The following is a 21,789-nucleotide window of genomic DNA, read 5'->3' as shown; positions in this document are numbered from 1 at the left end:
CTGTTTTGCCACTTACACTCATTTTCTGACCAATTTAACCTGATATGTAAGCAGTGGTGTAACCTACATCCGTGAATTTGATCCAGTGCTTTCTGAAAAGTTTTACCAACTTACTCTAGATGATGCTTAGTTGATGATTGAGCCCATGTGTCTTAGCAGCCAAGAGCACATCAGGAGCATTTGGGAGTTTCCTACATAACAGAATACAGAACTGGGTATTGAAATCCCTTCTATGAGATTAGGTCCATATTTCTCCTCTCAGTGCTGTGGAAGGAGAAGGGAATGGCCGTTACTTCCCAACTGATAAAGGTTCTGAGATCTCTAAGGTACGTAAACACAGGCATTTTTAAAAACAATCCCATAAGAAGTTTCCTACCTGGTTGGCACATACATGAAACGGCTCTAAATACCTTCTTTTTTTTTCTGAATTCATGGCATATGTTCAGATCGTCTGGTACTTAGGAGAAGATGGTTTGGGCTTTTTAAAACTGCCCCTGTCATCTGCCGTTTACGGTGTATGATGAATTGATCACCTGCAGAGAGGAGGTGGCATCCAACTGCATCTATGAGCTACAATCAAAAAATAGTGCAGCAATTAATGCTATTTGGTGAGAAGCAGGAGTATGGAAGCTTCTGTCACAGTCCTCGCTGCAGTTCATACCCCAGATGACTTAATCTTGTTCCTCAGCAGTTCAGCCTATCTGACACATTCACCGCTTTTGAGGGGAATAAAAAATCCTGTGCAGGATGTGATTCGGCATCAATCCAGTTATGAGCATGAGAAATCCAATTACTCAGATTCCACAAGGATTTATAATCCCCCATGGGAAGTTCCTCTCTGAAACCCAGGGCCTTGGGTGCAGTTCAGGTGATCTCATGGGTGCCGTCACATGCATTCAGAAATGTGTATATAGTGGTCAGCTGGGAGACATTCATATGGAAATACCATTTCATTTTGATAAGAGCAAGTTCACTTTGAACCACTCTTGATAGTTAGACACATGGGGCAAATTCTGCCCAGATTTTCTTCAGATGCAATCCCCATTGACCTAATTGGGGATTGTAACGAATGTAAATCAGGGCAGACTTTGACGCGGTCATATGATCTGGCAGTAAAAGACTTCAGGGGAGAGTCATAGCATTCTGTCAGTAAAGCCTATGAGACAATACATGCTTTCATTGGCAGGCTGTATTTTGATGCCATGTAATATCCCATTCGTTGCTGTTGCTTGGGAAGAATCATAGTGGAAGAACGACATAGAAAAGAACATTAATTTTCTCCCAGAGCAACCTACTCCAGTTAATCTCCTCTGTCTTCCTACTGTGTTTCACCTTTAACATATGGCAGCTCTGCATCATGGGACTAGCACCTAAAATTAGGTCTGGCCTTGCTATTCTCCCTCCCACTGCCACCCACTTCTTGCATATGTGTAAAATTGGTAAGGAGCAGCTGGGGATTTTGCCCCCTATAAACACCATTTTCTTGTTGCTTAACAAAAGCAAGTTCCTATGCTTTGACATACGCTATAATCTGACTTAGACTGTGAAAGCACAACTTGTACTTTAAATATGTCTTTCCTGGAGAACAAGATGTGAATTCCCAAATATTTCAATCCTCTGGAATGCTGAGAGACCAGTGTTTATTTTTCTGTTTTATGGCAAAGGAAGGGATAGTACTACTTCAAATGTTTTTTTTTCATAATTCACCCAAGAGCCCGAAGCTTTCCTTGTGTGCTTAACTGCCCTAGAGTGCTGCCAGGGAAGAATATTTCCTATTGCTGATGTACAGGCAAAAGGTTTTGTGTATACATTGAGATGTGTTAGTCTCTTTTTGTCCACCCCCTTGCTCTGTAAACCCGTTCTGTTCCATCTATCAGTGGTTCCGTAGCAAATACATGCAGGAGCAGACACAACTCACAGACAAAACACTAAGATATTTTAAAGACTTCCTAGTACTTCTGACACCTTAAGAGCAGTAAAAATTGCTTAAACAATTTAAAAACCAAAAGACACAGATATTTATCTAAAAGAGAGGCTCTAGTTCAAAAAGGAATTTAATTTAGGGAATTCCTATAGCCTGTGTTATGCAGGAGGTCAGATAAGGTGATCACAATGGTTCCTGCTGGCCCTATAATCTATGACTCGGGACCAGCCTGCTTTTTGACATTTGAAGGAACTAATATCTTGTGAACTGAGACATCCTTTTAAAAATCCCTCTCTGTCATGCAATGAGGAGGAGGTGGTGGGAACAGATGGCTGTCACATTGTCTTTGACCATTCATTGTATCTGTAGGAAACCAAAGAGACAGATGAGTATATGCCCAAGGGCCAAATCCTTCTGCCTTTTACGCCATCGTAAATACTGAGAGACTTCATGGAAGGCAAGGGAGTTACTTGGAATATCCACCAGTGTAGCTGAGAACAGGTGGTGGTCTGTGGTAGGTAACCAAGTAGTCTAAGACAATACTCAGAAAAACAGACAGACCATTAAAGCACAGAAAAAATGGTATAGTGGGTTTTGTAATCAAGCTACTAAATCAAGCAGCCACCTTGAAAGCATGCCTTATCACACCCTTTAGAGTCTTATAAGTAATGGGTGACATCAAATAGATCATAAATGTCTAGTATGTTTGTGTCTGGGGGGAGGAAGAACCACAATTAATTTTACTGAAAGCTGGATATTTACAGAAATCAATTTATGATTTAATGACTGAATTTAAGAATAACAAAGCACTGATCATAGCTGGACAACCTCTATAGCGTAAATGTAAATGCTTACAGCAGTAGGGGTAAATGTATCATCTTGAAAGGAAAACAAATTTCACTTGCATTTACCTACTGAATGCTAAATAGAAACTGTAAAGCTATAGGCTGATAAGCCTTTCTGTGACCAAGCCTACCCCCAAACATTTCCACTGCATTACAAAGTTGGAACTCTTCTTAGTTCCTTAGACCCAGGTCCTGCTCCGTCCCTTTGTGGATTCAGAGGCCGCTAAACACAGCTGCACCTTTGCAGTGCTACTGCACACGGTGGGTGGCAGAAAGGACCGGCATCGTGTATTTTATAATCTGCAGGTTATTTTGATAATAGCCACAGTATTTACATGTCTGTGAAATCTTCTTGCTAGTTCAAATCTTAGTAAATCCGCTGTAGTTCTCATTAGGAGTAGACTTCTACACTCAACATCGAGGCTTCTGTTTAAGTGAGTTCCCAATGGTATAATGAGAGACAGCACAATCTGCTGGATTGAGTTTGGCATTTGCAATCCAGTATCTCCTGAATTGTAATGCCAGCTCTGATCCTATCTCCCTGTATAACCTAGGGCAAGGCATTTACATCATAATTTTCAGAACTGCCCTCAGTTTTTGAGTGCTGAATTTAGCATCTACCAATAGGGCTGTTTTTCGTAGGTGCTGAGTACTGAGCCTAGTTGGAGTTGCTCGTGCTCAGCATCTCTGAAAATCATGTCTTTGTCATAAATTTGGCACTCAAAATTAGAGGCCACTTTTGAAAGTATTTGCTTTAACATCTCGTCCTCAGTTTTTCCATCTGTAAAATACAAATATTGTATTGTAAGAAGAAAAGGAATACTTGTGGCACCTTAGAGACTAAAATTTATTTGAGCATAAGCTTTCGTGAGCTACAGCTCACTTCATTAAGTGAAGCTGTAGCTCACGAAAGTTTATGTTCTCACGAAAGCTTATGCTCAAATAAATTTGTTAGTTTTTAAGGTGCCACAAGTCCTCCTTTTCTTTTTGTGAATACAGACTAACACGGCTGCTACTCTGAAACCTGTATTGTAAGAGTTTGTCAGGTCAGGTTGGTAGAAGATTGTGTGTGCTAAGTATTGTTGTTATAAAGCCTTTAATCCAAAGGGTTTCAAAGTGCTTAGCAAACTTATGGTCAGACCAAGATTTTCAAAAGTGACCCATAATTTTGAGTTCTAATTTTTTTGTACCCAATTTGAGACATCTTCAATGGGTCTGATTTTTCTGAAAGTGCTAAGCACCAGCTCTCTGAAACTCAGGCCCCTCAGAGGTGTCTCATGTTGGCCAGTTAAAAATGGAGGCACCCAGAATCACTTGTCACTTCTGAAAATCATGTCCAGAGATCACTTGCATCTACCAATGGCACAGAGACCCCTCTAGGGTGAGGTGCGGCTTCTGATTAACAACACCCAACAACAGTTGAGCATGGGCTATGAAGAATACTTTTACCAATGGAAACTACATGAAGAAGTCTGGATAGGCAGAATGGAATTATTTGAAAAATGAAAAATATATCAAAGTTTTTAAAGTAGTTCAACTCCCAGCATATGTGGTTATAGTGAATTCATCTATTTTGATTTTCATTTTGTATTATTGTAAGGGAAATAACCTCAGAGGTAAAACTAGGGGACTTGGCACTGGCTTATATGATAACATGAGTTTGTAATACAAGAATGTTAAGACTTTAAGCAGCTTCTGGCTGGGTTGGGGCTTTTTTGCGAGGGGTGGAGCAGGGAATTCTCCCCCACCCCCCATTATCACGCACCAGAAGGGAGAAACATTCTTTTGTCCTCTGCAGATACTGTACTTCCCAATCAGGTTCTGGCATAGCAGGTCATGTACCAGTTTACATTTCCTCCCTGTGAGGAGAACCCTAGAGCTAAATTCTCTCTCACTTGTATGCTCATAAATCCCACCAAAGTGACCGGAACCAGTTCTGATCTCTGTTTACTGCAGTAGAGTTACTTCAGCTTTACACAGGTGTGACTGAGGGCCAAACTCTCCACTACCGGGTCGTTTCCATGTAGGGACTGGAAACTTGGTGAGTTCAAAATCCTGTTAATTCTTCCATTCTTGGAGCAGGGTTTGCCACTTTGTGGAAGAGGCCACTAATCCTTACACTCCTTGGCATCTGCTGAGACTGTCAAGAAGTTACTGCACAGGGAGTTGGTTTTTTGTGATGTAGACACCTATCCACTGGGAACCTCTGACCCCTTGCACATAGGCTACTGAATTACCCTCTCATGGTGGTAACACTCAATCACTACTGACTCAGGGAGATTTGAATTGTAAGTGAATGATCATGTACCCCATCACCAATTCCAAGTGTTTACTCAGCACTGGAGCAGTTGACACAGCACTGGATCCTACTATTATTATTGTTTTGTTTCCAGACCGGGCCATTTGTGTATTGCTGCACCTTCTTATTAATACCACTAGTAGTACCACTATTTGGACAAATTAATGATCTTCTCAGTGATGGCTAACTCTTATGAATCTGCCCATAGACTTTTAATATGCTGCTGTTTAATGGGTTTAATCAAGGAATAAATTGGACTCTTTTCTTGGGCTTTCATTTTATATTATTTAACTACTAAGCCCCTTCAGAGAAACACAGCATGATTGAGGGTTTTGTGTGTCACATTAGGACCTGAGCCAGGGAGATGATCAGTGCCCTCAGTCTCACTGAAGCCAATGGGTGCTAAGGGCACTAACCATCTTCCAGAAGCTGCTCAGTACCTCAGGCCCTTCATCTCCATCTCCTATGCTATGCCTTCCCTACAGGTGTTTCTTATAAAATGTAATCCTGGGAGAGAGTCAAGCCAACTAAAAACTAAACAGAAGTTATTTTTAAAAAATGTTTATTTTAAATTCAGATCATGTGGTTTTGATAAATACAAAAAACGTTACTTCACACACTGCTTGTGGTGTCTGATTTCTGAAAATTGTCTTCACCCGCTGTTCTCAAGATTGATTTACTATAATTACTCAGTTTTACCCAATTACTACTTTGATCTAGTCCCCCTACAAAGCTGAACAACTTTAGCTATGGTTGAGAACAATTTCCTCTTTGCAGACCTCACCAATGCTAGCATCAGCATAAGATGCAACAGCATGTTTTCCGCTTCACTCGATTAACTGAGAATCTCTGTATAATATTTAACAGCTGGCTTCCAAATACTGACATTTTAAAAGAGGCTACAAAAGCATATAGGCTGGTTTTTGAGTCAGAAATCTTGACTGGGTCAGCGGTGTACAAGGGCCACAAGAGTTGATGGCCACGCTCCTGTTTCACCATAATCAGTCAGAGCTGATTTCACTGAAAAGACAAAGACAGGTTAAGTCAAAATGAGAAGAGCAGAGGGGTAAACGTGCTGTCTCCTAAAAGCCAAAGGATAGTTTTGATCTCAGAAAATGTGATCATAGATACATAAAAATGGGCGTGGGCTGCATTATTTATACCCTACCATTAACTAGATACTGGCTGCAGCCTGTATGTTCAGTTTGTGAAGTACTCTATATGTGCCATATTCTGCATGGTCTTCCAGGGCAATAGAACTGACACAATTCTGATGCACAGGGGGTCCCAACCACAAAGCACTAGAGCATGGGATTTCTCTCTGTGCCACCATGCAAGGAGTGAACTGGACCGTAGCCAGCAGATCTACAGTTACTGGATCCACTGGCCAAAAGTTCTAGTCCCGGGGAGTTCAAAAACAATAGACTCGTCTGCAGTTGTAAGACTCTGTGGTTCCTTTGGTACTCCGCTGCCACCCGGTGGTAGGGGGAAGGATCCCACATCTCATCACCAGCACCACTGCAGAGCAAAAGGCCTGGTTACTCTGGCTTTGTGCAGGGTTGCTGTTATTGTTTGTTATTACACAACCCTTTACAAATCACGTAAAGACAGTATTGATCGAGGTCCAAGGAACTCGCAGAGAAACTCCGAGAAATAGGAAATACAGGGAAACAGTTGGGTGCAAGGAGGCATAGAGAGGCATTGTGGTTGAGCAGTTAAAAGGCTTCCTGAAAGAAGTGGGTTTAAAGGAGAAGGGGAGTGTTTGGTGCATGGAAAGCAAAAGGCCATTCAAAGCATTAGGGGAAGCATGAAAGAAGAGGGAGAGCAGGAGACAAAGGGAGCAGTTAGGGCAAAGCTGTGTGGAGCCCAGCAAACAGGGTTGTGCACTAAGATTCCATGCAGGAGAAAGGGGGAGGACTCATGTATTGGGGCTAGGGTCACCAACCCTCCAGGATTGTCCTGGAGTCTCCAGGAATTAAAGATGAATCTTTAATTAAAGATTATGTCATGTGATGAAACCTCCAGGAATACGTCCAACCAAAATCGGCAACCCTAATTGGGGCTTGGGTTCCTGAACCTTCACCCTATGTAGGGCATTCCACGTAATATTGAATCCACAGGCCCCAGCTCTACTTCTCCCATAGCCTGGCCCTCCCCACCTCCAAGCCCTCACTGAATGGCAGTGCACAGGAAGTCCCCATAGTGATTTCCTCCTGGCAAGTGATGTGCACCCTGCCTGGCATCCCCAATTCTCTTGCATCTGGGGATCTCTGCACCCAGGCGTTTATGCATATAGAGGGGAAGAATGGCAGCATTTGCTCCTGAGAGCATACAAATATGTAAAGGGATCTCGTATAAAATATGGGGAGGAGAAGATCAGTGTAACATTACAGGTGTATTACTGGGTGACATATGTGATGTGTAGCCTTATGATCATGCAGTGGCTGCTAGCAATAACTTCTGCTACATCCTGTTTTCGTTGCGGGCTGTTTCAGCAGCAACATTGAAAGTACCTACGGTTAAGGTTTTGATAGTAAGGGATTTCCCATCCTCAGTCCTTTGCTTTAAGGCAGTCAGCAAAAGTTAGTGGTTTTGCAATAATTTTCATTTATGCACAGGTCATTTAAAGTTTTATCAAGCACCAATAATCTTGAATTAAGCATTACTGTATTTTGCATTACCAATTAGATTTGGGAGATCCAAAATCAAGGATACGAAAGATTAACAGCTCAGTAAAATGACTGATGCAAGTTCAACAGAGTAGGTTGCTAGGATATGGGTTTAGAAAACCCCCAACTACCTTTGTCATTGCATTTGTGCATTTCATTTTAAACGTGACACATTCTGCCTTCACTTCCATCATGTGCAACGCCACTCAACTCAGAGGGTAAGCATAGGGTTCACGTGAGGCCAGAACTTGGCTTTCGATATTCAAATAGGGCTAAATCCTGGTCCCATTGAAGTCAATAGCAGGACTCATTTGGCCCATAATGAATCTTTATATGGTGGGAGTTTGGCTGATTATTGGTTTAGAGAGACATCCGGACTCCCCCAAAAATCTCAAACAGGCCTTGCACAGGATTTCTCCTCTTGCAAGTTGCCTGTCACTCATACAGTCATACAGTGGAGAATTTTGATGAGTTAATCCACAGGAAATGGCCCTGGTTCACACTGGCCACCCCCATTCAGTCTCCCAGCACAATAGTCTGCAAAAAGTCTCCAATGGACTCTGTGCAGATGGGGAACCCTACAAAGTGACCTGCACCAGTTCTGCTGCCTGCAAGGCTTTCCATGACCCTCTGAGAGGTTACAGAACTTGGCCCTGTACAAATTAATGTAATGTAAATGGGAGATTTTTATCACTTAAGGTGAAAAACATAATTTGCTAATTCTCAAAATCTAGCAAAGATGCACAAGCTATTTTTCATCAGCTTATCCCTCTAGCTTTGAACCATTTGCCTTTGAACCGTTCTTTCTTAAGATAATGTCCTAAATTCTCTTCTTGAAATAAACCATTTTGCATGCTAGGAAGTAAGAAACATAAAGAGGGTAATTATAACAGGATTTAAATAATTCACTATTGTTTCTTTGCCAATAAAATAAAGACTGTGTTCTCTTGTTTTGTTTGTACAAGCAATAAAATTTGTCTTACAATTTACTACTGTTTAAAAAAAAGCAGCCAACAACAAATGGTTGACATATTCCCAGCTCAGATCTTTGTTTTCCACCAATAAACTTGGCTATCTTCCAAGAACGCTGACTTGTTTGTAAACCTAAAAAGCTTTAAATATAGCTAACGCATAGTTGATTGCTCCTAAAATGTGGTCAGATGAATCGTTTATACAAGAACATTTGCCAAGGGATGCTGCACAGTTGAAATGGAAAATGTTTTGCAGTTATGAATTTGTGTTGTGTTGCTGCCTTTTCAAAACTCTGCAATATTTTCAGTAGTGTCTCAAATTAAAAAAACATGGTCCTTCAGTTAAACAAAGCCTAGAGGTAGATTTGAACTCCTCCTTACTTCCATTGATGCCCCAACCACACAAATCATAGAGGATGTATTTCTAATACGAGAATGTTCCACAAACCAGTAAATCTGGGATTATCTCATTGGACTGATTATGTCAAAGCTCTTTAGCCACAGCACTTGATGAGAACTAAAAATAAATACCAGGGCAGTATACAATTATTTTGTGCCTAAATAATCTGTGCTTATTGTGTGTGTCTTTCTCTGATGTGAGATGTAATATCTGGACTTAAGGTTTATTTATGAGAGTTCTTCTAATAAGGGTGTTTGGGAAAGGGTTGTAAATTTAAAATGGCTCATTGCACTTATCAGTTTTAAGGGGCAAAGCCTGTTCTTAGACCAGTGAAAATCCAGCATAACTCCATTGAAGTCAGTGGAATTTATTCCAGATGCACACTAGCCCAAAATTTGGCCCCAGGTATTTTGAAATGGAGAGGCCTGATTCTGTTCTTCCTTACACCATTTTTTCCACCAGTTTAACTCCATTGACGTCAGATTTTAGTGCTGACTGAGGGCCTGATCCTGCACCATGGGAATTTTTGCATTGACTGCACTATAGGAGAAGGATCAAGCCCTCATAGTGGTAGGGCAAAATCAGATCTACTGTCAATTGTTCCCCAGCTGTAAAGTTTGTAGAAAAAGGCAACTTATTAAAATAGATAAATAAATAGAAAATGAAGTCTGTGTTGGGTGGGACCCTATTACCTGTGGACATTTATTCACATCATTGCTAAACTGGCGCACAGTTTGTTCTAATTCACATGACTGGCAGTGTGTGCTCATGGTTCATATGTGCATTGATTATAAGGGGCCACTGTGGTTATGTCTGACTCCCTGTATAACACAGGCCATAGAACTTTCCTGAATTAATTCCTGTTTGAACTGGAGCAGATCTATTAGAAAAAACATCCAATCTTGCTTGAAAAATTACCACAGCCCTTGGTAAGTTGTCCAATGATTAATTACCCTCACTGTTAAAAATTTGCAGATTATTTCCACTCTGATTTTGTCTAGCTTCAATTTCCGCCATAGGATTATGTTATACTTTTGTCTGCTAGCTCAGACTGGATATAGTTGTGTGACAGACCAGGATTTAGGCATGTTGGACAAGACTGTGCAGGGACACTGGGAAGGAAAAGGTAAAATTAAAAATGATTCCATTATTAATTAAAGTCAGTAAGGGAAAGCTGGAAAATGACTATGTAAAACTAAGCAGAACAAAGCACTTCAGATAGTGCTGCAGGGAACAAATACTGTGTTAGCAGGGTGAGACATCTGACTCCATGATTTCTACGGGTAATCAAAATCAGGTAAGTAATTCAGAAAATGTATTAAATGATCAACATGTTTAAGGCTCAGTCCTTCAGCTGTTACACAGGCAAGTGGAATTTCAGGGTGACAGTATTTTAAAGAATGATATCCAATTTTAAAACAGTGATTTAACTTGTCAACCAGAGAAAAAGTCTCTTTTGGGAACTACTATCATCTCAGAAAACTCATTTTAGAAAATATGGCAAATATTTTTTCCTGTTGAAAACCAGATTTGTAAATATATTCATACACACACATAATTGATATGTAATTTATATACACACATCTATAATTTAAATATATCATTTTAACAATGAGTAGATTGAGTTTTTAAATTGTCATGTTATTCATAAATCCCATATTAAATGTGATATTAGAACTCTCTGTCTGGTTTCAGAGTAGCAGCTGTGTTGTGTTAGTCTGTATCCGCAAAAAGAAAAGGAGGACTTGTAGCACCTTAAAGACTAACAAATTTATTTGAGCATAAGCTTTTGTGAGCTACAGCTCACTTCATCAGATGCATTCGATGAAGTGAGCTGTAGCTCACGAAAGCTTATGCTTATGCATGACTGGAGTACTGTCATGGATGGGTATAAACTGTTCAGGAAGGACAGGAAGGCCCGAAAAAGTGGGGGAGTTGCACTGTATGTAAGGGAGCAGTATGACTGCTCAGAGTTCAAGTATGAAACTGCAGAAAAACCTGAGAGTCTCTGGATTAAGTTTAGAAGCGTGAGCAACAAGGGTGATGTCGTGGTGGGAGTCTGCTATAGACCACCAGACCAGGGGGATGAGGTGGACGAGGCTTTCTTCCGGCAACTCGCAGAAGCTACTAGATCGCACGCCCTGGTTCTCATGGGCGACTTCAATCATCCTGATATCTGCTGGGAGAGCAGTACAGCGGTGCACAGACAATCCAGGAAGTTTTTGGAAACTGTAGGGGACAATTTCCTGGTGCAAGTACTGAAGGAACCAACTAGAGGCGGAGCTCTTCTTGATCTGCTGCTCACAAACCGGGAAGAATTAGTAGGGGAAGCAAAAGTGGATGGGAACCTGGGAGGCAGTGACCATGAGTTGGTCGAGTTCAGGATCCTGACACAGGGAAGAAAGGAAAGCAGCAGAATACGGACCCTGGATTTCAGAAAAGCAGACTTTGACTCCCTCAGGGAACTGATGGGCAATATCCCCTGGGAGAATAACATGAGAGGAAGGAGCCCAGGAGAGCTGGCTGTATTTTAAAGAATCCATATTGAGGTTACAGGGACAAACCATCCCGATGTGTAGAAAGAATAGTAAATATGGCAGGCGACCAGCTTGGCTTAACAGTGAAATCCTTGCTGATCTTAAACACAAAAAAGAGGCTTACAAGAAATGGAAGATTGGACAAATGACTAGGGATGAGTATATAAATATTGCTCAGGCATGTAGGAATGAAATCAGGAATGCTAAATCACACCTGGAGTTGCAGCTAGTGTGGGATGTTAAGAGTAACGAGAAGGGTTTCTTCAGGTATGTTGGCAATAAGAAGAAAGCCAAGGAAAGTGTGGGCCCCTTACTGAATGAGGGAGGCAACCTAGTGACAGAGGATGTGGAAAAAGCTAATGTACTCAATGCTTTTTTTGCCTCTGTCTTCATGAACAAGGTCAGCTCCCAGACTACTGCACTGGGCAGCACAGCATGGGGAGGAGGTGGCCAGCCCTCTGTGAAGGAAGAAATGGTTCGGGACTATTAAGAAAAGCTGGACATGCACAAGTCCATGGGGCCAGATGCGTTGCATCCGAGAGTGCTAAAGGAATTGACAGATGTGATTGCAGAGCCATTGGCCATTATCTTTGAAAACTCATGGCAATTGGGGGAAGTCCTGGAAGACTGGAAAAAGGCTAATGTAGTGCCCATCTTTAAAAAAGGGAAGAAGGAGGATCCTGGGAACTACAGGCCGGTCAGCTTCACCTCAGTCCCCGGAAAAATCATGGAGCATGTCCTCAAGGAATCAATTCTGAAGCACTTAGACGAGAGGAAAGTGATCAGGAACAGTCAGCATGGGTTCACCAAGGGAAAGTCATGCCTGACTAATCTAATTGCCTTCTATGATGAGATAACTGGTTCTGTGGATGAAGGGAAAGCAGTGGACGTGTCATTCCTCGACTTTAGCAAAGCTTTTGACACGGTCTCCCACAGTATTCTTGTCAGCAAGTTAAAGAAGTATGGGCTGGATGGATGCACTACAAGGTGGGTAGAAAGTTGGCTAGATTGTCGGGCTCAGCAGGTAGTGATCAATGGCTCCATGTCTAGTTGGCAGCCGGTATCTAGCAGAGTGCCCCAAGGGTCGGTCCTGGGGCTCGTTTTGTTCAATATCTTCATTAATGATCTGGAGGATGGCGTGGATTGCACCCTCAGCAAGTTTGTGGATGACACTAAACTGGGAGGAGTGATAGATACGCTGGAGGGTAGGGATAGGATACAGAGGGACCTAGACAAATCGGAGGATTGGTCCAAAAGAAATCTGATGAGGTTCAACAAGGACAAGTGCAGAGTCCTGCACTTAGGACGGAAGAATCCCATGCACCGCTACAGACTAGGGACCGAATGGCTAGGCAGCAGTTCTGCAGAGAAGGACCTAGGGGTGACAGTGGACGAGAAGCTGGATATGAGTCAACAGTGTGCCCTTGTTGCCAAGAAGGCCAATGGCATTTTGGAGTGTATAAGTAGGGGCATTGCCAGCAGATTGAGGGACGTGATCGTTCCCCTCTATTCGACGTTGGTGAGGCCTCATCTGGAATACTGTGTTCAGTTTTGGGCCCCACACTTCAAGAAGGATGTGGAGAAATTGGAGAGAGTCCAACAAAGGGCAACAAAAATGATTAGGGGTCTGGAACACATGACTTATGAGGAGAGGCTGGGGGAACTGGGATTGTTTAGTCTACGGAAGAGAAGAATGAGGGGGGATTTCATAGCTGCTTTTAACTACCTGAAAGGTGGATCCAAAGAGGATGGATCTAGACTATTCTCAGTGGTGGAAGAGGACAGGACAAGGAGTAATGGTCTCAAGTTGCAGTGGGGGAGATTTAGGTTGGATATTAGGAGAAACTTTTTCACTAGGAGGGTGGTGAAACACTGGAATGCATTGCCTAGGGAGGTGGTGGAATCCCCTTCCTTAGAAGTTTTTAAGGTCAGGCTTGACAAAGCCCTGGCTGGGATGATTTAGTTGGGATTGGTCCTGCTCTGGGCAGGGGGTTGGACTAGATGGCCTCCAGAGGTCCCTTCCAACTCTTTTATTCTATGATTCTATAATATAAATTTGTTAGTCTCTAAGGTGCCACAAGTACTCCTTTTCTTTTTTCTATGTCTATGCATGATAGCTATAAACCTGTTCCCTTTGAAATGTACACACTTGTTACTCTAATAATTAAAGAGCTCACTGAAGGCTCAGTTTGCATCTCCTATTCTTGTAAATCGTCCCATGGCTTAACTGCGGCTATTTTGTGAGTCTGGAAAATTGCCTTCATTTTCTGTTACAACGACTCATCAGGCTTCATAGAATGAATTGGTTACTGTTAAGAAATAGTTGTCAGCCCCACGCTAAACTGGCTGACAGGGCTACACCACTGTGTTCTGTTAACTTGTTACAGTGTTTAAACTTTTACACAGTTGATCCTGCAACTCCAGGAAGGTAATTCCATAATATCTTAAATAATTTTAACAATGAGTAGCTTCATTTTTAAATTGCCAATGTTGTTCATATATCCCATATAAAATGCTATATTAGAATGCTTTTCAATGTCTATGCATGTTAGGTATAAACCTGTTCCCTTTGAAACGTACACACTTGTTACTCTAATAATTAAAGAGCTCACTGAAGGTCCAATTTGCATCTCCTATTCTTGTAAATCATCCCATGGTTTAACCTGGGCTGTTAGTGAGCATAAAGGTTGCTAAATCTATATGCCAAATCTTGCTGTTCTTACTCAGTCCCTCTACAGGCATCACCCCATTGAAGGATTTGGCCATGTACTAAGTAATGGATACATTGACAGGCTACCAGATCAGAAGATGGGGTAATCTAGTTAAAGCAGCTCAAGTTTTAACTTAAATTAGCTTTGTGGTCCAGCTTTACCTCATGATTGGCAGAGTACTGTCCTCATCACACTTTATTTAATGTTAGCTCAGTACATCCAAGTAAAAGGTGTGAGTACAAGGTAACGGCATAGCTCATTCGTCTCATCAGAACAGAATAATCCCTGTACCAGTAAGTCAGTGCTGCGAGACACTGACGTAAAAACTAACCTTCAGGTATTAAAATGAGACCACAATCAAATGGTGCAGGAAAAGAAAGAGCAAGTGAACGCAAAGGCAAAATTTGCTCCCACTTACAGGGGTTCAGATCCAGAGTAGCCCCATTGCTCGCTCATAGACGTTAGAATGGTGCAACTGCGAGCTGAAATTGGGCCGCAGCTTAGTCGGCAGCTCTGTGTTAGAACAAGGCGTGAGACTTACTGTAAATAATGTAGCTGTATTAAATCTACAAGGCACTGTAAAGGCCAGTGAGTGTAATTACAGTCACAGAGACCATGGGCCAGTTCCTCAGCTGGCCTAGTTGTGTTGGTTTCCGTGGAGCTCTCCCGATTCACGCCAGTCGAGGATCTGGCCTGATGTTTAGTGCTGCGTAAGCCAACTGTACTTGAACAAACTGTTCAGAGAACTGCTCAGCAGACAGAGTGCAATGCAAATACATAGGGGGGAAACAGAGAAGGAGCAAAGGTGCAGCAGGTATTAAGAGAAGAGAATGAAGTGAAGGGAATGAATATCAATGAGAAATGTCTCATGTAAAGATCTTTATACACTAATAAAACTTAGTCAGATTCAGCCCGCACTTACACTCCATGAAATCAGTGGGTCAAATTCTGCTCCATGTTCCACCTGTGTAAATGTAGAATATGTCCATTAACTTCCATAGAATTACAGTAGTTTACATGGGCAAAACAGAGCGGTGAATTTGGCCCAGTGGATTTGCAAAACAAAGTGTAAAGCAGGCCAGCAATGGGGCAGATGCTTTTCCCTCTAGCCACGAGGTAGTACTCCCTATTTATGGGACCACTAACACCAGAGCTGTGTTTTTAAATTCACTTGTGAATACATATTAGCACTCCTTTTTCCTGTGTACGCTACACCTCAACTCATAACTAACTGAAGAATAAAATCACTCACCTTATTACTAGGCTTGGCAGGATTTGATTTAAATCACAAGTCATCGGTAAACATTGATTTTATCAGAAATAGATGCCAAAAATATCATTGATTGCAGTTGGCAAGCGCAGCCTCCCCTGCACCTAGCACCCTCAGGCATTCAGATTTCAGGAGGCACCAGGTGTGGGGAAGGCTGCAATTCTTGTGGGGCAGAGCAGAGATCCCAGCTAGGACCACAAGGAGAATGATTAATTCCCAGCTGCAGGGGTGGCCACCACCCCACTGTTGAATGGCTCCTGCCCAAGGACAGTCCCTGCATTTACAGCAAGTGAGTGAGTGGGGCAGTGATAGTGGGAATGCAGGGGCTCCCTGCGTGGCCCTGGGGTTGGTGACAGTGTGGTGGCTTCCCCTACGGCCAGGGGCTCATCCTCTTCCTTGCATTCCTGGCCAGGGATCTCTGCTCTGCCCTGCCAGAACCGCAGTCTCCTTGCACCTGCAGGGTTCGGGTGTCACTAAATAATTGTTCTCTCACACTCACACACACCACACACACACACACAATTAATTTTGCACAACTGTGAAAATTCAAATAGAAAAAAATGTTAAAAAATGCTTTTAAAAACCTATAATCTCACACAACCAAAAACATTAAGTTGATAAAAATTGGTATCTTAGTGAAACAACAAAATGAAAATGAAATTCTCCCAAAACTACTTATTACACATTCCACCCATGTTGTTTCTTTCCTGTGAACTGTTTCTGCTGTAGACTGGTGAATGTGGCCTGCCTTAGGATACACAGGCCAGGCTCCCATTAACCTCAGAAGGAGCTATGAATGTCCATAGTGTAGACAGATTACAGTGGATTTGCAAAGAGCATCAATCAGGGCAGAATTTGCTCAGGACCGCAATTTTTTGTTTTGTAGGGAATAGCAGCACAGGTATATGCTTGTTTAACAGGGTTGCAAGGTAATATAATAGGACTCTTGTGAGTTTCCTTAGCATGTCTGTTCCTCTGGTCTGTCTTATTTTCCTTGTTATTGCATATGAAGACAATATAGTCATCTGATTTGTCAGCTTTTTCATAATGATCATCTTATATTACAAGCTTCCTCTTTGCACTAACTTACCGATAACAACGACTGAATCTATTAGCAGGACTAAAAACAGTGAAAAGAACTATATTTCCTTTACCAACAGCACATCCTTTCCAGAAGGGACAGTAGGGTGACCAGATGTCGCAATTTTATAGGGACAGTCCTGGTTTTGGGGTTTTTTTCTTATATAGGCTCCTATTACCCCCCACCCCATCCCGATTTTTCACATTTGCTGTCTGTGACAGAAGGCTGTGACCTACCCACATACAGTGTGGATGGTATCCACACAACTGATAGTTTTATCTGGGGGGGGGGGTCGGTTTGTGCCCAGGGGGCAGTCGGAGAAGAGGGCTTGGCCTTGCACTATGTATGTTATTTGCAGTGTTGTAGCCATGTTGGCCCCAGGATATTAGAGAGACAAGGTAGGTGAGGATATATCTTTTATTGGACCAACTTCTGTTGGTGGAAGGGACAAACTTTCAAGCTTCACAGAGCTCTTCCTCAGGTCTGGAGAAGGTAACCAGAGTGTCGCAGCTAAATACAAGGTGGGACAGATGGTTAAGCATAAGAGGTTCACACATGCTGTTGGAGACCACTTAAAATGAAGGGGTCTTGAATGTACTCACACAGAAAAATGATAAAAGACAAAAATACCCTATCAGCCATGGGTGAACACTTTTCACCCACTCCATGTCTGACCTCTCTGGTCTTGTCCTCAAAGGAAACCTGCACAACACCTTCACAAGATGAGCCTGAGAACTTAAATTCATAACGCTGCTGGACTTAACATAAAAACCATGGACTTAACAGAGACACTGGTTTTATGGCTCATTACAACAATTTGTAATGCTGCTGTCTGCTAACCCTTAATTGCCTTAACCATTTTAAGTGGTCTCCTGCAGCATGTTTGAACACTTTATGCTTAACAATCTGTCCCTCCTTGTATTCAGCTTGGACACACTGATTATCTCCTCCAGACCTGAGGAAGAGCTCTGTGAAGCTTGTCCCTTCTGCCAACAGAAGTTGGTCCAATAAAAGATCTTATCTAACCTACTTTGTCGCTCTCGTTATGTACACAAGTTTACCGTATTCTCAGCCTGACCATTTGTCTGCACTCACTAAATCTGGGAAACTTTCAGAGCAGGTTCTTTTTAGCCATTCATATTGTTGGAAATGCTGTTAATTATAGCAGAGCAAGATGATGCAAGCAGCTTGGGATGGTATTTAAAATGCAGGGCCTGATCCTATAACCCTTACACAAGTAGGGATGACTCATGTGAGTCAGGTTACTTGCATGAGCACTGGCTCCTGAAGATGCCCTGAATTTGTCCCAGAGGAGGACTAAGAATATTCCCGTTTGGGTTTATGTACCTCTCTCACCTTCAAGAGGAGAAGTCTCTTAATGATTCTAGACCTCTCTAGTCCATCCTCTAGTATCTGAGCATGGAACTGTGAAGCAGAATCTCCTGGATCCAGCTCTGGCTGATTCCTTCTCTGACCTCATCAAGTCACTTGGCCGCTCCGCTCTCAGCGTGCTGGAATGTTGGGAGACTTACTTAGTACAGGTTTGTAGAGTGCTGCTGTATTAGTGGCCAGTCACAGCGGTCATTCATGAGACACCACCTCCAGGGTATTTTCAGTATACCAAGATTTGTTTGCTGCAAGAGCACTTTTCTCCTTAGCTTTCAATTAAATCAAGGGGGAATATTTGAGGCAGGAAACTTGACTTGGGGTTCTCACATCCTAAAGGTACCTCCTTTTTCCTACAGAATGGGAAATAAATGTATGTGAGGTTTAGACACTCCTACGCTGGACATATTTTCATGAACAGTTCTTAGGGTCTGATCTTGTGAGACACTGGGGACCTCCAGAGAGGGGCTAAGTATCCTTAGGACTTCTCCTGTTTTTATTATCTGAAATAACCCTTTTGGGGGTGCTAATGGCATTTCTTGTTTCCATTTAGCCATGTAACACAGACGACATCATGGATCCATCCAGTGACCAGTGCACTGAACTTGTCCTGCTCCGAGGAGAATGAGGAAGACCGGACCAGAGAGCTTCCAGACCCCAAGAGCTGAGACTGGTGGAGAGTAGTTTCAGTCTCATTTCAGCATCTGGATAAGAAGATGTACACCTTCCAATAGTCTAATGTAATAGCGCCAGATATTACGCCTATTGAAGTCAATAGGAGCTTTGCCACTGATTTAGGTAGGATCATTTTCAAGGCTGAAGTTCACCTTGGCAAAATTTCCACTTAAACCCTTAAGGACTTACGTGGTACACAGGACCTGGATAAGTCCTGTGCATAGGGGTCACTCTCACTCTCATCCTTTAGGATTTGATCCTGACCTTTCACAACTTATACACTGGTATAACTTCATTGGCTGGAATGGAGTTAATCCTGCTCCTAGTATGAGAACAGAATTGGGCCCAATGGCTGTAATTCTCACAGTGGCTTCAAGCTGCTTGTAGAGCCATAACATACAAGCTGAGCTTTTTTACCAGTGCTTGTAGTTGTAATAGAGATGCCTTTTCTGTAACTACTGAGTCAGTCTGTTTTTATAGCAGAAACTTTCAATGTATTTTGCTAGCAAAAGTTTATGACAATTTGTTGTAAGTATTGCAGCCCAGATGACTTTTCTACAAATATTTTTAAGATGAATGATTAGGCCTTAGGAAGACAAGGCCTTGATGAGTTGTCAAGTATAAAGACACAATTTTGGTTGAGAAAGCCGTACTCTGTCAGCATAATCGTGCAATGAAAGTGATTTCACTTTTGTACTCTGCTAAACCTACAGCCACATGCAACTATTTCAGCAGACGCTGTGAAATTTCAAATACGATGAAACCTATGAAAGTACCTCTGGGATCAGCAGAATTCAGTCACCTCCTAGAAGTGGGTCTTTAAGTAGACACAAAACAAATTCATTCTGGAGATCTTGAGGATGTTTTAAAGGGGTTACTCAAAATGAGGTGCTGCTGAGGCCCTACAAACAGGTTGCACTGTACATCAGCAGCATGAGATATTTTAAGATAATGTTACACTCAGCACAAGGGCTGACTTCTGCTTTGAGTGCCTGATTCTACAATAGGTCACTATAAAGGCTCTCCTCTTTTTATATCTGTGACGATGACAGGTATTGACTAATGAATGAAATAAGGAACACTAGAAGCACTGATGAATATGCCAAAGTAAAACAGTGGTTCAAACCTTTAGAACCAAGGAGTGAGGCTCTGTTTTAAAGGGTGAGGCGGGCACAGGCTACAGCCTGAATTCCTTTGGGAAGCATACATAGGAGTGTCACACTCTGAAAAGATACAACTTAGCTCCACTGGTCAATTCAAAGCCAGGTCCCCATCCCTCACACCCTCAATGGGGAGTCTCTGACAAGTGGTGGAGCTGGATTTTCAAATCTTTGTACTATTGAGCAAAAGGACCTGACTTGTTTACAGCTCCTACACCTACTAAAACTCTCCTTGCCACCTTCCCTTCACACCCGGTGCAGAGCCAGGCACAGGGTAGCTCTTAGGCCTTTAACATTTCATTTGCTTTACAGAGCAAAACTCCGAGTAAACCTCCTTTCTGAGTCACAGTGTGGCTCTTTATCGTATATGCTTCATGTACGACGGCGTCACACCCGGGATAGCCCCTCCCAGGGAATCTGTACTGCGGCGCAGAGAAGTTAGTTTTGCCCAGTCTCTCTCAGAAGCAGATGTCATTCCTAGTGCTGAGCAATGTCATACTCACTCGGGAGGCTGGTAGAAAACGTTGTTGTGTTCTTTTAAGGGCCAATTACCTATGCATGTGGAGTCCGTGTCCCTTCATGTAGCTGGTAGAGGGAGGATGTTATGGAGGGAGCTTGACCAGCAGATCCACTGAACACTCAGTATGACAGCAGTCTGGAAAGCTGCCATGCTTCAGCCATGATCTGCTATGGCCTCAGAGGGAGGATTGTGCCCCCATCCCTCAAACCACCACATAGAACCACTGAGCAGAACCCATTAGCAGGGGCTTTGTGTCGAGCTATAATGGGCCCTTTAATCATGCTGTTCTTCCCTAAATGCCCTTTAAAAACAGGCACAGACTCCTGCTGCTTGCAGGACCTTGTACCAGGGGTTTTCTGCAGTTTCCTTAGTCCTAGGAGTCATGTAAGTGCTTTGTTTATTACAGAGCCAAGGTGGATGGGGTAATTTCTTTCCTTGGACCAACTTTTGCTCTCTTTCCGGTGCGTGAGAGTTACGCGGTGGTATCTTGTTTGAGGCGGTCCCTTCTGGAGTATGTGATGTTTATTCCAGGCACTTTCTGGCTCTAATCAGGGATTTCCTACGAATTCTGTTTAGTTAGGGCATATATAGACTGTGCTGCTCTGATTTCTTTGTGAGAGATTTGAATCAGGTCGTGACTACGCTATCCTTCCAGGGCTTGATTCAGCCATGGGTTATGGTAACTCAAAGTACAGGTCGGTGGTCACAACTCCACTCTGCCAGTGGCTTCCCGGCCAGCCAGCCCAACCCTGAAAGTGGATGGGGGTAAGGCTAGGACCATGAACGAGGCAGGCTCCACCCATTGGATCCACTGCAGGAGGGCAGCTATGTGAATGCTACCTGCTCGCCCCAAGGAGTGAACACTGACCCTCTGCCCTGAGTATGCAATTCACTGCTTACTGCAGCAGCGAGGGAGAACCCAAGATAAAATGCTGGCATTCTACCTGCTGTGCTTACTTGGAGAATGTTTCTCTTTTATTTTGACTTGATAATTAAAGACTTCTTAGAAACAGATCATTGCATCCATCTAGTTTCTTCTGTATTCTAGTGTCTCATCAGTCACATAAGCTACCATAGCTCATATTCTCCAGCACCGAGACTGTGTTTTGAAACCTGGGATCTCCAAATGTTCTCGTCTATTTTTGTATGTTGGCATACTTGTTTCCTAGGGTGTTTTTTTTTTTCCTCTCACTGAAGCAGTTTGCAAAATAATTTTGATTACACTGAATCCTGTAAAGTGGGAAAACGGCTCTGGAATAATGTAATGAGACTTTGTAAAGAGCAGTTGTCAAAACACACAACTCTGTGATGGCTGCTTTACATTTTTACCACACAATGAAA

General features: G+C 42.6%; 1 protein-coding gene across 6 annotated transcripts in view; it reads left to right on the top strand.

The window, feature by feature from the left end:
* Window positions 1-21,462, top strand: part of STXBP4 (syntaxin binding protein 4) — a 139,192-nt gene extending 117,730 nt beyond the window's left edge. For all 6 annotated transcript variants that reach the window (XM_077834511.1, XM_077834512.1, XM_077834514.1 and 3 more), the window contains one exon: window positions 18,647-21,462. In XM_077834511.1, coding sequence (XP_077690637.1) covers window positions 18,647-18,761 — 115 coding nt within the window. In that variant the 3' untranslated portion in view covers window positions 18,762-21,462. The remainder of the gene's footprint in view (window positions 1-18,646) is intronic.
* Window positions 21,463-21,789: the final 327 nt, after the last annotated feature.

Source organism: Eretmochelys imbricata, chromosome 14 (genome assembly GCF_965152235.1).
Source record: "Eretmochelys imbricata isolate rEreImb1 chromosome 14, rEreImb1.hap1, whole genome shotgun sequence".
NCBI lineage: Eukaryota > Metazoa > Chordata > Testudines > Cheloniidae > Eretmochelys > Eretmochelys imbricata.
The sequence above is the reverse complement of the archived record's forward strand: the minus strand, read 5'-3'. Positions and strand labels throughout refer to the sequence as shown.